This window comes from Sycon ciliatum, chromosome 1 (genome assembly GCF_964019385.1).
Source record: "Sycon ciliatum chromosome 1, ocSycCili1.1, whole genome shotgun sequence".
Taxonomy (NCBI): Eukaryota; Metazoa; Porifera; class Calcarea; order Leucosolenida; family Sycettidae; genus Sycon; species Sycon ciliatum.
Genome location: NC_088643.1, coordinates 88,757,191 through 88,774,185, shown reverse-complemented (window position 1 = coordinate 88,774,185; position 16,995 = coordinate 88,757,191). Strand labels below are relative to the sequence as shown.

The 16,995-nt window shown below is 46.3% G+C and overlaps 1 protein-coding gene across 1 annotated transcript in view; it reads right to left on the bottom strand.

Annotated features, from left to right (window-relative positions):
• Positions 1-468: 468 nt before the first annotated feature.
• The window catches only part of LOC135806245 (uncharacterized), a 32,484-nt gene continuing 15,957 nt past the window's right edge, over positions 469-16,995 (bottom strand). Inside the window, exons 9-14 of the mRNA XM_065320406.1 lie at positions 16,107-16,288; positions 11,947-12,058; positions 6,129-6,218; positions 3,247-3,336; positions 2,715-2,767; positions 469-1,315 (exon numbers count right to left, since the gene is read on the bottom strand). Coding sequence (XP_065176478.1) covers positions 1,211-1,315; positions 2,715-2,767; positions 3,247-3,336; positions 6,129-6,218; positions 11,947-12,058; positions 16,107-16,288 — 632 coding nt within the window. The 3' untranslated portion in view covers positions 469-1,210. The remainder of the gene's footprint in view (positions 1,316-2,714; positions 2,768-3,246; positions 3,337-6,128; positions 6,219-11,946; positions 12,059-16,106; positions 16,289-16,995) is intronic.

The following is a 16,995-nucleotide window of genomic DNA, read 5'->3' as shown; positions in this document are numbered from 1 at the left end:
TTCCATGACGTAAACGCTCAATACCGCGTTCCCAAACTCAGTCGTACTGCTCGGAGTTGCACATTCTGGTCTATATACTCCGCAGTACAAGCAAGCTCTGCGTGTCAGTATTGAGTGTATGTAACAAGGACATCGTAATGTTGAGCACTCTTTGTGCAGTGGGGAATCCCTCCAGGGATGCCAGTTCCAGAGTGGTCATCCTAGCTGTTGAGCCGGAAAACTGCCTGAATGAAGAGAAAGTACCAGGCTCAAACCCACCTGGTCTAATGCTAGAAATAGCCTGGCCCGATTGTGTGTACTTAATCCCAACGTGAAGAGGATCTCCTTCCGTGCTATTGTGTTTCCTGACTTGAGCAACCCGGCAGAGCAGGTTCTGACAGGTCACAGAGTACCCCAGGGTAACTTATGGCCTGCAAGAATTCTTGCACTTTGTAGTATTATCTGCATTACACAGGGGCCGGAAATTCGTAATTTTTAATAGTAACCATTCAGTTTTCATGTGGACTTTTACTATCCAGACTCCTTGCTGCAAGAAAATAGTGCATAGTAGCACAGTAGCAACTCAAAGCTGTGTAGCACAAATGGGCATTCACTTGTATGAAAATCAGGGTTGTCAACAGTCGTCACAAAAACAAAACAGACAAAAGGATTACGATGTAAATGAAAATAAATATATGCAGCCAGCTGCATAGAAATAATAGAAAAGATGCATACTCATCCTTGTCTCGTCACAATTCAGAGCAGTGGCACTATGGAATTGAACGTGAACAACTTACACTTACAGGGCCTGAGTTGGCCTACAATTCGTAATGGAGTGTTATTTAGCCATCAATCGTGTCAAGTCCGTCAAAGTACGATTTTGGACATTGAAAACTACAAACCTCTATAACAGTCGATGGTCCAGAAGACCAACTGGCCACGTCAAGTGGGAGCACTTTCCAGCTTTCTCACAAAAGCAGCAGCATGTGAGGTCCAAGAATCTCAGTGATGCAGCATAGCACGTAGCAAGAAGTACTCAACCATAATGAACTTGGCATATCGCAGCCAAAGAGTGCAGTACTACCATCTTGGCATAGCGGCAGGCCATATGGTTCAGCGAGCCCGCTGTTTCCCGCACATCGAACGCAAAGACTGAGTACAATTAGATTCACAGCGCACAGGCTTCTGGACATGATGGCAGTGAATGTCAATCCTGCTGCTGTTTTTCGGCTTAGCTTTCCAAGTAGCGGTGATGATTAACAAAATCATGGAGGTACAGACAAGTAGCTGCAAGGTTTAATAGTGTCTTCGCATCAAGAAACCTCAGAATGATGTCCTGTGAAGAACAGAACAGAGGCAGAGAGCACTGTTTATTTGGAACGAGGGGGTTGCCAGAAAATAATAGCCCCGGGCCATAGGCCATTGCACTTATGGTAGCACAGTGGAAGAACAGTGACAAGTACATAGGACTGCTATCGCTACAAGCTATGCAATGCACACGGACACGGAGAGATGCCTAGCCACAGTGCCAGTCGTGCCAGACATGCCACACGCTGTGCTTAGTTCCATGCCCAAAAAAGGATCTTGCAAGGAGAACAGAGACAGAGGCAGTCAAAAAAAAAGCTACAGTACTATCCGCCGTCGGTTCTTGCGGCGGTGGAACTTGCTAGTGGCAGACCACGAGCAACACCGACAGTGGCATTAACACTACAATTACTGACTCAAAAAGACCCACCAACTCCCACACCAACACCAACAACGCAATCTACCGCGACTACTTGTACAACTAATCCACCATGCAAGCCCACTATTGAAAGACCAAGACGATCAACAGCCAATTGCAACAGAAGCTACGCATTCAACGGACAAGGGCGAAAGGAGGGACGCGACAGCAGGTTGACGGCCGAGTCAAGTTCAATGGACCGGGTCAGGCGGGATGGACGAAACAGAGAGAGCGCAGAGGAATCGGAGGATGGAACGGATGGCGAAGGAAGCAGTGAGTCGGAGAGCGATGACGGGAGTGATCGTGAGAGTGCCGGTGAGAGTGTTAGTGTTGTGCGTAGGTTTCGTGGTAGCAAGTCTTCAGTATACAATCATCTGCTAGCTAGTCCTGATTGTTGCAATTCGTATTCCGACTCTTCTTTCACTGTATTGTGCCGTGGTCGTCATGGTTATGGACTACAGTTAAAAGTTTTGGAAGCCATTTATCAGCGTTTGTACAAGCCTAATTTGTGTGTACAGAAAGATAGTATAATTGGGTTGAAATTGTTCAAGTAACGTGTTGTGTTTGGTGCGGCCAAGCTTGGCCGTTAATGTCCTAGGTGAAATGTACTGCTGTTACGTGTTATCACTTTGCCCTTCCTTCTTTCTTTCTCTTGTTTGTTCATTTTTCATTTGCAAGTTTATTGTTAGCACACGCATTCGTTATTGCTCTCGCTTTCATTGTTAAAATTCACACTTGTAAATTTCACTGCTGTTGTTCTTAGTGTTATTTCTCTAACTTAGATTTTCTATAATAGTTCAATTTTGTTTCAGTGTCCTTTAGTACAACGAAGATTCCTGATGAGTATTGTACGAAAACTTGTTTGAATCCTTATTTTATTCTCTACACTATTTCTTCATATTTTCATCGTTTTATTGCACATTGTCTCCACCATTTTACATTGCATGAATAAAGCTACAGTACAGACATTCAAAATGATAGCCAGGCATGCGTAGCAAGTCGTCTTACTCACCAAGAGTTCAGGTACCAGCCCAAGAAAGCAGCTAGTATTGTAACGAGATTCTCCTGATCAGAGAAAGAGAGAAACATGAGAGAAACTAAAGCGATCAAGAGCTGATTCAAGCAATGTACACTTTCCATGTCTTGATCTCAACACGACAAATCATTGTACATTCCAGGAGGCATTGCCGCCATCTCTCTAAAATATTGCATTTGACGACGGTGAGAAAGTAACCCTTTACATGTATATTGGTTGTGAATGCTTTCTGATCATACTAGCATCACTGGGGCATCAGACATGCTAGGTTCACAATGATCGCTCATTGCATTTAGCACATGAATCAATGAACTGTGACGAGTTTGCTCCATACTTTGAACAATTTCCAGGGGAAAGCCCCGGAGAGGTGCATTTAACATTCTGATTCTCCTGCACCATAACAGTGCCAGAGAAATACATTCTTGCTGCACAAGTATTATGAACAAGTGTGACAATAAAACAGCAACCTGGCCTTTGCCAGTGAACCACACGTTACGGCTCTACTTACTATTATCAATGAAGTTCAAAGCTCTCCGGAAACATACAGAAAAGATGTGTCGCCCGGCCAGAATGGGCTGCAGATATATATTGGAAACTCCTGCCGAATCCAAGTACAATAACACAATCAGGCCAACAATGACATCTCTTATTGGCGATGGTGCCACCGTGAGAATAAAGAATTCAAAAATGAGCATCTGCAACACTATGTATCTATTATTGCAAGATTTAAAAAGAGGCCAATATTATCAGTATTATTAATTTATTCCCGTAGCTATGCAGAAGACGTTACTTCAGTAACGTCTGGCGCTAGCCAGGGTCCACACAGCTTTAATTTGGTATTTGTGTGTTTGTGTCACGCCTGGCGCTATCCCGTATCTGTCCCGTACCGTACCATCAAACACAGCTGGCCACATACAGCTGGCCGCAATATTCAAATAGGGCTTTCAAACGCAAGATCATAACGTGAAGCAACTATTAATTACTTGGAAGAATGGGTATGAATGCGAAGTGTATAGTGGAATGCATGTAGGGCGATAGTGCGGGTTCGAATCCCAGGATATGCCTGAAAAAAAAGGAGAATTGAAAAATTTATAACATCCCTATGCTTTTTTGCCGTCATCAAGGCGGTAGACGGTGTCGTATTACCCTCGATCGTACCTGTCCCGTACCTATCCCGTACCGTACGGTACCATCAAAGACGGCTGGCCACAATGCATGTTAAAATAGGGCTTTCAAATGCAAGATCATAACATGAAGCAACTTGGAAGAATTAGTATGTATGCGAAGTGTATCGGGGGATGCATGCAGGGCGCGCGATAGTGCTGGTTCGAATCCCAGGTTATGTCTTAAAAAAAGGATTTTTTTAAAGAATTTATAACATCCCTATGCTTTTTTTTGTCTAGGTCATCAAGGTAAAAAAGCATAGCGTAGCTACGTAGGGCCCTGAGCTTCCAAGCTCTCTCGTTAATTTTCATATATTTGACCGCTTTAATAAGCGGGATTCACAGAAGCTTTTTTGCGATGCGACACGCGATGCAACGCGATCTGCGACGGACGCGTGCGATGCGAACTCGCGAAATACCATGCACAGAAGAAGCCAGTGATGCGACAAAATCTTGCTGATTTGGCTACTTCACCAAGATATTCGCGCGGTTTGATACAACTTGTACAAATTTATAGGCAACTCTTGAACCTTTGTACAACTTTGCTGTAGAAAAGGTCAAAATCGTACGCCAAATCGCTTGTCGCATCGCATCGCATCGCAAAAGTTGAGCCAAGCTCAACTTCTGCGATGGCCTGCGATGGCCCAGTTGCGGCAGTTGCGTGGGGTGCGACAAGGCTGCGATTTGGGGTTTTCCCGGTTTCGCGGCTGTCGCATCGCGTGTCGCATCGCAAAAAAGCTTCTGTGAATCCCGCTTTAGGGGCTATTCGGCATTATCGATAATTTTCACGAAACGAAAAAGTTAAATTAGGACCCTCCCCCACCCACCCACCCACCCTGGACGAAAAATAGATTGACTTGACAGCAAGAATGCCTTGAGGTCTCACATATCAATCTTTTTCATAACGAAACTCCCCTTGACCCACCCACCCATAAACGAAACTTTTTCTCTTCGTGTAAAAGATCGATAATTATGGACGGCCCCTTAGAGATCACAAGTTTCTGTGACGGTCAATAATAAGAGAGTGATAACAAGTACTAATGAGCACCATTGTGCAGGAGAATTAGTTCTTTATAGCCGAAGTTCTTTATAACAGAAATGCACTTACAACATACAAGCAACACGTTCTGGCTGGCATGTGCCCCATGCAGTATAAGTGTACTTGGTTTACATGTGGCCCTACAAGATACGGTTTGTTATCAACGAACACTGTTCGCGACAAAGGGTCAATTTGGTATGGGTTAAAACAGGGACATCGACAATGGTTCGCTATAAGTATATCACGACATTCCCTATATGCGAGTTCGCTATAAGCGGAGTCGACTGTATCAGTGCTTGCCAGCTACACAGAGGTGAATAACATAATATTTTCAAGTCACCTGATCTACAGTTTGTCCCGCAATACTCTGGAACATACTATGTTCCAGAGTATTGCGGGACAAACTATAGATCAGGTGACTTGAAAATACATTTCCCAAGTATTTCCAGCTGTATGCCTACAGTACTGTCGGGCGCCGAAGAACGGGGGGGGGGGGGTCAGGGTTCTAGTCTAGCCCGTTCTTATTTTTTAACGAACACAGCAGTTTCGTTCTTATTCGATAGTACAGTCTTACATGTACATTTACGCAAAGTTATACGTCTGAGTATACATTATAGTGCACATTACGGTTTCAGTTCTTATCAGCAAAACATCCAGCCTAGACTGTTCTTAAAAATTGGTGACATTCTAGCCTGGCCGTTCTTCGACACGCGACAGTACCGTAGATATTTAGACCACCAAATCGAATACGGCACTGGTCAGTACGCAAAGGACCAGAAAGTGCTTGGTAACACTGCACTACATGATTGCAATACATGTACAGTGCTGCTCAATGAAATCCGAACGTGTAAGTCGGGTTACCCGGGCACAGCACAGTGTTCACAGGTCTGGGGCAGCCCAGTGGTCACAGGTCTGGGGCAGCCCAGTATTCACAGGTCTGGGGCAGCACAGTGTTCACAGGCCTGGGGCAGCACAGTGTTCACAGGTCTGGGGCAGCCCAGTATTCACAGGTCTGGGGCAGCACAGTGTTCACAGGCCTGGGGCAGCACAGTGTTCACAGGTCTGGGGCAGCCCAGTATTCACAGGTCTAGGGCAGCCCAGTGCTCAGCGTGACATTGACCCGCTTGATCGGATTTCACTGAGCAGCACTGTGCATTCACATTCTTCATCAAGGCGTCTAGGACGTACCAGATGACGGCGAGGAATCAATATTGATATAGTTAGTCGCATCAAGAGCAGTTGAGTAGGTTCGTCTTATGCCATCAGCGACCACGGAGACTGGAGCAACAGATGACACACAGGGAAACACACAGTCTATACGAGTACATCTTGAGCGGGTGGGGGTACAGTCCGATTTCAAAAATATCCTGTATGATGACCTCACTCCAAAACCCTTATTACTCCAGAAGCAACAGGAAAAAGCAGCACAGCAAGAGACTGTGCACACAAACAATTAAGAAGCAGTGCAGCATACAGCAGCACCTAGCACACATAACTGGTACAATCATACCTCATTTATCCGGGCGGTCCGGGACCGGGCACTGCCCGTATCTTTGAAATGTCCGTAACTTTGAATCACATACACTATGATGGCAAAAGGTCATTTGATATGGCATATGACCTCACTATTTCCACAAAAAGTGGCAAAAGAATAGTAATATTTCCACTGAAACTCGCCCAAAGGGTGCCCGGTAGACCAAAGTGTTTCGGTGTTTCCACCGAGTCTTGAGATGTTGTAATAAATATTAGGGCTGAAACGATTATACCGAATAATCGAGTACTCGTTTGATAACTAACGATCGAGCAATCGTTTAGATTACCGATTACGATTATTTTGCGTTTTTTAAATCTTTAATTTCTTATACGCGCAGTGCATGCAGCGCAGAGTATATACCCCCGGTAGTACACAGTACTACACACTGCACGCGCGACTCGCCTTGTTAAGGCCGATTCACAATACAACTTCTTGCGACGCGACATGCGACTTGCGACACATGCGACGAGCTGCGACAGCGACACACGGTTCACAATATTCTTCATATTTGTTGCGGCATCTGGATATCCTCATGCACAAGAAGTACTATGCACGTGCACTGCACGTGCACCCAGGGTCGAAACTGTACTCCATTTGTGTATGTCGCGTGTTGCATGTCGCAAAAGTTGAACTTTCTTCAACTTCTGCGACAGGTGCCTTGCGACAGCTCGCGACAGGCAGTTTCTTGTTGCGTCGCAGAAAGTTGTATTGTGAATCGCCCTTAACATGCTGTCAAAATCAAAAAAACAGTCCTACTTGTAAGTTGTAGTGTAGTACAACGAAGCTGGAGCATGAAGCTCGAAGGTCAAGGTCGCGTCCGGTCTACATACATAACACTTTTTTTGTGCAAAATTTTGTACATATTTCCACTTTTGGCCATTCCACGTACATATTCCAGGTGCGGCCTCTTAAAGATTATAATCGAATAATCGATCGTTATGATAAAGAGTAATCGATTGGGCTAAATGGAAGATCGTTTCAGCCCTAACGAGAGAGCTTGGAAGCTCAGGGCCCTACGCTATGCTTTTTTGCCTTGATGACCTAGACAAAAAAAAGCATAGGGATGTTATAAATTCTTTAAAAAATTCCCTTTTTTTAAGACATAAGGCCACACCAAGTTATTTCATTGTTTCTCGTCACCTGAAAATCTCAAAAGGAACGCGGGCGGGCGGAAAAAAAACAAAATAGTTTTTCTTCTTGTGCAGCAGGTCTGCATTCACCGCATGTTCAAATGGCTGCTGTGTGTGATAGAGCTGGGTGTGCATGCTGATGCTCGTGCAAACAAATTTGGAGCAGAGAATGAAAAACAAAAACTGCTATTTACACTACAAAGGCCCAATTTATGACCTAAAATCAGACTATACACCACGCGTGACAGTCAATTGCAACATACAGCCAGAAAACCAGGCTCCTGCACCGGCCTCTGGTGAGGAAGTCCAGTGTTGCATGTTATTTAAATAGGAAAGAAAGCAAACCAAAGTTATTATCTCTTAATTTGCTGGGCAAAAGTCCTATATATAGGATTTGAAAATGCGTGACCTTTATGCCGTTGTTATTGGTCATCGTGAGTCATTCATGACCCATAATAAGAGCATAATGGTTTTATTAGAAGCTGTAAATATGTTTGAGGCATGAATGTTTACTTTTTAGATTCATAGGACATCATGAATACCCATTTTGAGCAAGGATTGGAATTTTGAGCAGCATTGTTCAGCTGGTGTCATGGGAAGGACTGAAGCAGTGAATGTGCAAAAAAACATTACAGGTGTGGCACGGGGTGGTTTCATGACGACATATCGCACATGCCGTCATGAAACTACCAATTTTAAGGATAAAACAAGGTCCAGTAAAATCTCAAATCCTATATATAGGATTCGAAAAATAGGGCGCAGGCCTTAGAAATATTGCGCAAGAAGATGAGCCTTAGATGTTAGTATTTGAAAAATATATCTTATTCAACTCTCCATATCGACTAAGACCTAACACGGAAGAATTGGTCACATACGTTTTCCTATGCTCATGCCACACCCATTTTGAGTTGAAAAATATGACCAAAATCCTATATATAGGATTTAGCAAATTAAGAGATACAAGGGGTACATAAAAGAACAGCCAAGTGCGCGCTTGTGCTAAAATTTGAACTGAGATGAACTGATAAAGAACTCAAGGAATCACGGCAACTTCACAGTGCTTGTAGTCCGCAATGCCGCAAGTTTACCGATGCCCGGAACACTAGACACCCTTAGCAATAAACGTTATGTTGTAACGGTATTATCGTAAGGGGGAAAATACCGTGATTTGGGTTCGACCTTTAGCAAGATGCACGCTATTTTTAGTACGCTGTTACCACGAGAGTAGCTTCGATTTCGCGCGGTACAACCATTTTTGTCACCATATACGCGATACAAGGTGAAATGCGTACGGACTATGCAATATTTGGCCAAAACACGTACCGTTGGTCACAACGATAAATCAGCCCCCATAACGTTTATACGCTGCAGCTTCAACGCTATTTGGGTGATCAAGGTACGAGTACCGTAAAAAATAGCGTTACCGTTGTTTGCTAAGGGTGTCTACTGTCAGTCCAAAACGGTGCACTGTCATGCACTGTCTTGACTTGTACCGGAACTGTGTGTAGCAAAGAAGACGACCAGGTCGTGTGGTGGTGTGGTACTTGAACTACCGGTATGCGTACATACACGGTGCAAAAGTCGTCCTTCGGTTCGTGCACTAGCACTGCACTCCAGATTTGACGCCGCGCGTACTTTTACAACGCCTTTTTATGCGTGTTTACCGGGACGCGAGATTTTTTTTGGTCCAAACCTCAAGAAAGGTACGCGCGCGGTGACGAGAAACAATGAAAAAACTTGGTGTGGCCTAACCTGGGATTCGAACCCGCACTATCGCGCCCTGCATGCATCCCCCGATACACTTCGCATACATACTAATTCTTCCAAGTTGCTTCACATTATGATCTTGCATTTGAAAGCCCTATTTGAATATGCATTGTGGCCAGCCGTACGGGACAGGTACGATCGAGGGTAATACGACATCGTCTCCCATACCGTACCATCAAACACAGCTGGCCACATACAGCTGCCCGCAATATTCAAATAGGGCTTTCAAACGCAAGATCATAACGTGAAGCAACTTGGAAGAACGGGTATGAATGCGAAGTGTATGGGGGAATGCATGTAGGGCGATAGTGCGGGTTCGAATCCCAGGATATGCCTGAAAAAATTGGAGAATTGAAAAATTTATAACATCCCTATCCCTTTGAGTATTTCGCTCCTGCTCTTGTAGCAGTTGAGCACTCTTGCGTGGGGTAGTGCCTTTGCTGTTTGCGTTATGCAGAGCTCACTGACTTGTCAGTTTGAGCACTCTGGCAAGGTACGTTCGGGCCTGATGGGAAATTTTTATTTCCATTGCTATCAGGTTCGGCCTCATTTTCTCTGTGCTGCGCTGACGAGTCCACAAAGGACGAAACAGTTCTGTCCGCAGATTGAGTAACATCCCTATCCCTAACATCCCTATGATTTTTTTGCCGTCAGATACGGGATAGCGCGGGATAGCGCCAGGCGTGACACAAACAAACAAACAAACACACAAATACCAAATTAAAGCTGTGTGGACCCTGGCTAGCGCCAGACGTTACTGAAGTAACGTCTTCTGCATAGCTACGGGAATAAATATAAATATAATTAATTATGCTGACCTTTCATACAAACTTCCAGTCAACTTGCCCATCATGCTGGCGGCTTATACTGGGCATATAAACCTCATACAAACCCCATACAGACCGCCACCATAGAAACAGGAAGTTGACTGTCAGTTTGTATGAAGGTCAGCATAAGTATAATACATCTCACTACAGGTAGACTCCCTCTAATTCGAATACGGTATAATTCGAACATTCCGTGTAATTCGAACTTTTTCGTCGTACCGATCTTCTGCAAGTCACTTCAAGTCAAAATCGAATGCATAATTCGAAGTACGAAAAGTGCGCCGGTTGGATAATTCGAACCCAGTCTTCGTACAGAAGAGCTGTTTACAGTACATTGGCTATGTCCTTTGAACGCTTATTTCGAAGTGAGATTGAGTTGCTATCCTTGTAATTCGAAGTTCATTCTTTTCTCCTTCTCTAGCCAAGAGTAGCTCAAAAATCGATCAATGGTCCGCTGCAGGATCGACTATAGCGTTCAAGAAACCCACCTTCTGTCGAAATTTGATTCAAGCGCGTACCCCGTGCAGGGGCGTGCTCGGCCCCCCAACTAGGGGGGTGCACGGGAGCCGAGGGGAGCCCCCCCCGGCAATTTTCTGCAATTTGTTTGCAACCTTTCTTGAATTTTAGAGCATATTTGCATACATTACAATTGCAATTACCCAGATTGAAAATTTTTGGGGGTGCACGTGCCCCCCGTGCCCATCGCCGAGCACGCGCCTGCCGTGCGAGGCAAATTGCAAAGGTTTGATTCTTCCAGGTGGCTGACTCTCTTCGCGGATCTCGATGGCCTTTCTTGCCGCGCCAGCTCGTGCGCGGAGATGTTGGCGCATAACAACACCATTGTCGTAAATATTGTATATGCCTGTGCTCCACTTCCGTTCTTCTGACGACGTGCTGCTGTCCGACGGCCTTTCATGACGCGGATTAGGCAGCGCAGTTCTTTTCCGTTGAAATCGTTTCAGGAAAGCTGCAGTGACTGACAACTTCTTCACTAGAAGATGAAGATAATGTCAAAATGATTTTGTGTCGATCCAGTGTTTAGATGATCCGTTGTACATGACCGGTACGCGGTACGAACACCTATGTTTCGTTCATGCAAATAAAAATGTGCAAAAAATATTCAGCACGCGATTTCAAGCATTTTGACATACATATCAGTGCATGGGGCTGCATTTGGATAATTAGAAGTTCCGGATAATTCGAACTTAGGGCCTGGCAATTTGAGGTTCGAATTAAAGGGAGTCTACCTGTAGTACGCTTGTACGTGAAATATAAACCATCACACAAACCTCGGCTTCGCCTCGGTTTGTATGTCGGTTTATATTTCACGTACAAGCGTACTGTTGGGTTGTATTATATACATATAAAGTGCCCGCAATTTCGGGGTCCGGATAACCGAGGTATGAGTGTAATACCACCAGGTAACACCACCAGGTAACACCACCAGGTAACACCACCAGGTAACACCACCAGGTAACACCACCAGGTAACACCACCAGGTAACACCACCAGGTAACACCACCAGGTAACACCACCAGGTAACACCACCAGGTAATACCACCAGGTAATACCACCAGGTAATACCACCAGGTAATACCACCAGGTAATACCACCAGGTAACACCACCAGGTAATACCACCAGGTAACACCACCAGGTAATACCACCAGGTAATGCCACCAGGTAATGCCACCAGGTAATACCACCAGGCTAGCACAAAGTACAGTGCTACATTTAGTCATTTACTCACCGCTCAGTATTCCGCATGAGGATCGAGGCATCGTCATAAACGCTGCTGTGATTTCGCCATGCCGATATCGGAACCGCTCATTCAGTATCGCCTTGCTCAAAGCCTTATATTCCTGCGGTGCAACAATGATAACAAAATAATCAGAACCGGACAGTACACGAGCACACGCATATACCTTTTTACCACTGACCTAAGGGACCGTCCGGGGCTACCGATAGTTTTTACAAAACGAAAAGTTTTAGTATTTTTCAGCCCCCACCCACCCACCCACCTTTTCTGCAGGTAAAACGAATTCCAATAAAATATTGATGTCAATTTTCGACACCCAAAAGTAACTGGGTATTCTCCATCTGCATTCAATAATTACTTTCAAAACGAAACTCCATCAAACTCACCCACCCACAAACGAAATCTTTTCGTTTTGGAAATATTATTGATAACCTTGGACGGCCCCTAAGACACCTATCAGATAAGGTCATGAAGCAAAAAGAAGCGAAGGTGGTAGGCGGCATTGCAGAAACTACGTGTTACTTGTGCCAGGTGAATTTGTAGCACTATTTCCCCTCATATGGGCACAGCTTTATATGTGATTTTGCACCATTCTTATTTCTCCAGCTTGGCTGCTCTTCGACAAAACATTGTTGAAAGTTCAAGCTTACTGTACACCATCTTAACAAGAGTGGACTTGTCATATTGACAGTCACAGCACAACGGAGTACACAGGGCAGGTTGTCATATTGACAATCACAGCACAACGGAGTACACTTAGAGTGTGCACATAGTAGTGAAGTAGTACACAGGGCAGGTTATGCACCCGGCTGTTGCGGAGGTGGATGGTGGAGACAATGACCGTGGATTTTCATCACTGCCGGTTGGTGACATCACCCATCTCACGGATAATACCAAGAGTACATAACCCCCCAGAGTGTGCAACGCTGATCCAGCTCTGCATAGGGTCTTGGTCGAGCGGAATCGGATCTTCTGATGTCATGCGTACACTCCACACCAGCGTAAGGCCGGTCTCGAGGCAGGGCACCATTGTTTTTGATCCGAGAGTACCCGCGACTCCCCGGGTTCCCCTCAGATGTGTAAGGTATTTTGACGCAAAGATCCGATTCCGCTCGACCAAGACCCTATGCAGAGCTGGATCAGGCGTTGCACACTCTGGGGGGTTATGTACTCTTGATAATACCTATGCCGAGGTGATGAAGTGGAAGAGGAATATTTTCATGGTCCCTTTCGGTGACGATGGTGCTCGTTTCGTGGCTGAATTGGCTCAACTTATTGGTCTGTTTTGCGACGGATGTGAAGCTAGAGCTTTTACGCGGTCGGCTGTGGCTGTGGCAGGCCATCTCCCTCGGCAGCAACCATTAAGTGCACCATCTGCCAGTGACAAAAAGAAGATTCTCCACAAGCGTCTTGTGTTATGGAAATCAGGTAATATGACTGCTCTGTTCCTTGCATCCAGGCCTATTTGCCCTCTTCCAAACAGCAACGCTATCAGGTGACCAGAGTGGAGATGGATGATGTCGAGTTCGCTAAAATGGTCTATGCCGATCAAATTGGCACTGCAACGCATTACTTGGAGGACAATGGGCGAGGTGGCGTTCTTCCCCTCAACCCTGAAAATGAATCAATGGTAGATCCGTCCTTGACATTTTGGGAGACAAACATCCGGATCCGACTGCTGCGGATCCAGGCCTTCTGCTGGCTAATGGCCCTGCCCCAACGGACCATGTGCACTCTTGAGGCCATCACGCCTTCCCGTGCAAGTGCAAAGATCATGACCATGAAAGGCACAGCAGGACTTTCTGGACTGGATGCCGCCGCGGTGTGGCGGCATATGGCGTCTATGTTCTCCACAGCCTCTACTGTAATATGTACATCTATGGCCCGAATGGAGAAGTGTTTACGTACAGAACATATTGAGTTATCTCACCTTCGTCCTTTTCTGGCCAGCCAGTTAAACCACTGGACAAGCAATCTGGGGTGCGCCCAATCGCCATTGGCGAAGTGTTCCGCAGGGTGGTAGGCAAGGTCATCTTGGTGACTATTGAGCGGGATGTGGTGGCTATTACTGCTCCACAGCAGCTCTGTGTCGGCGTTCCATCCGCTTGTGAGGTTGCAGTCCAGGCTCTCCGTGCACTATTAGAACAGGATCTTGATACAGGAATTTTGCTAGTAGATGCATTTAGCTAACGCTTTCAATGCCTTGAACCGTGCAGCTGCTTCGAACAATATCCGTACCAGGCTGACATTCCCCCTTTCCTTGATGATGGTGGTGACGTTATACGCTCCCACGAAGGTACGTGCCAGGGAGACCCATTCGCAATGGCTTTTTATGCTTTAGCCACCGTTGGCATCAAAGCTTTCTGATCAATCTCCTGGCACTGCCAAGATCTGGTACGCGGATGAAGATGCCGCGACCAACAAGATTGCGCCCTTACAAACTTATTGGGCTGCCATTGCCAAGGAGGGACCACGCTATGGTTATTTTGTAAATGCTGTCAAGACAATTCTGCTAGTTCGCCTGCACTTTTTAGCCAGGGCTCAAGAGATATTTCCGGGACTGATGTCCGGGCCCAGAGTGATGACGTTCGCTAACTCGGTGGCCAATAGTTCCGGGATGAATCTGTGCGTGGCTGTGTTGCTGATTTCTGCCGTCCGGTCTGGCGCCTAGCTGGTGTAACTGCCTACGCAACCGCAGGCGGCCTATCATTTGTTCACTGCGTCCGTGCAATCCTGCTGGACGTACCTGCAGCGTGTGGTCCCTGTTGATCCGGCTGTGTATTCACCACTGGACATCGTAATTGCCGACGATCTGCTGCCTGCATTGACTGGTCACAGTTTAGTTCCTGGTCGCGAGCTGCGCCATCTTTTTTCAATACCCGTGAGGAATGGAGGCCTTACGGTGCGTATTGCGAGTGTACGTGCTGGGGCAGAGCGTCTCCTGTGCCGTAGCGTCACTGACCCAATGGTTGAGTGTGTAGCGGTGGGCTAGGGCGAACGTTGTGTCACTGACGTCATCTCCGTTTACTGGACTTTGGCAGTGCACAGGCACGTGTCCAACTTCGAACGCAGCAGACAGAGGCACTGGAACAGCTCAAGACTTGCCTTTCTGGTCAACAGCAGCTCTACTCCTGGTGGATGTGGCTGGCGAGGAGGGGAGAGGGTGTCTACATGGCTCGGGACCCCCCCCCCCCCTCCATCTTCATGGCTGGTGCCAGCTTCAAAAGGGAAGTATGGTCTAGAATCAACATTTCACTACTCGTAGGCTTCAGGGTGCTGAGTCGAATGGTCTTGTTCCGAGGAAGCTAAGGCGCTCCCTTCCTCCTTTATTCCCAATCGAACTTGCCACTTCCACCGAAATTGGGTGACTACGCCCTACTGGATGGGGTTTATGTGCAAAATGTCACTAAACGCACCATTTCATTCTTATAAGAGCACGGATGAACGAGATTGGCCCATAGGTTTTAGTCTTTCAGATGCTAAGTCTACTGGTTTTGATCCAAGAAGGCTGCGATGCAGCGTTCGGCCCTTATTCCCAATCGAACACGGTTAAGTAAGCGGTCACGTGCTGATGCGTACACCAGTCACCTGATCAGCGTGCCCGCAGGCTACAACTTACAGCTTGGTAGCGCGCGTCCCTGTCACTCGAGCCTTGGTGAGTCGTCATTTGCGATACAGGATAAGTCTGTCCCTCGTGCGGCGGCAGATAACATGCTTCCGGGGTTTGCGGGCGTCTTATCGACACAGTGGGTCGGGTGCTAGTCAACACCAATTCGTCACGGAGGGTCGTTCATTGGCTCACCTGCTGCATTAATGAACTATATTATCTGGTCACTGGCCGGTTTTTTTTTGTGGTTTATCCTTTTGTGTCCTGATGGCGCTTTTGAGTGGCTTCTGGTTCTGGGTTGCAATTGCGCTTTTGGTATTGCTTGTATTTTACTTTTATAAATTTTCCATTTTTTTTCTCCGCCTGCCAAATTCTTGAGTATGAATCAGGGAGTCGTCAAATACCAGTTATTTGACAACTACCTGGCGTGAATCATTCGCAAGCCAGTGTTTGCATGCCCGGCACTGCACAGTGCGCGGAGATAACCAGACTCACGGCTCCCAGGTTTCACTGGCCAGTGCCGTCGTTTCAAATAATTGCTCACCTGGTCGGCAGCAGCCAGTGGACAAAAGCCAGGGGTTTCCTCCATTTCTTTCATGATCCAGTGAAGAAGCAGATGAAGAGCATGCTGGCGAGTCTGAATGCTAGACCTGCTGTAGAGCGAGGCGAGGCGACGGAGAGCAGCATCTGGGGACGTCCTCCATTCAACACAATCCTGAGGCACAACTATCAATTTAAAAACAACAGCAACGATAACGACGACAACAACAACAACAACCACCAACAACCAACAACAACAGCAACAGCAACAGCACCAGCAACAACAGCAACAGCAACAGCAACAGCACCAGCAACAGCAACAACAGCAGCAACAACAACAACAACAACAACAACAACAACAACACAAATGCATAGCGCCAAGAGTACAAAACCAGAGTGTGCAACTCGGGATGGTTCCTGTGGGAGCGTAATTCGTGCAGTACGTCATTTCTGACGGCATGGTAAGCCGCAGGTACGGTGAAAAGTTGCGTAACCAGTCACGGTGGTGCAGGTCACTGAGTTTGTCCTGATTTCGGTTTTTTGATACGGATAACATGGTGAATTTACTTGTCGGTGGATGTACACAGTCACACAAAAACACCGAAATCCTGAAACAGGACGTCTAAAATCAAGCAAACTTGGCTGATTTCCGGGCTATGAAACACGAAAATTTGAGCTGTACGCAAGTCGCGGCTTGGCTGACCTCATCAGGGTGACGTAGTGCACGAACTGCGCTGTTTCAGATCTGATATGCACAGTTGCACACTCTTTATGTACTCTTGATAGCGCAGATAGCACACACTAACAAATCATGGCTGTTTTAGGCGGACTATCTTCTTATCACAGTGCACTCAACTGTGTTGGCTGAGTAATATTCCACTGTCACAGTGTGA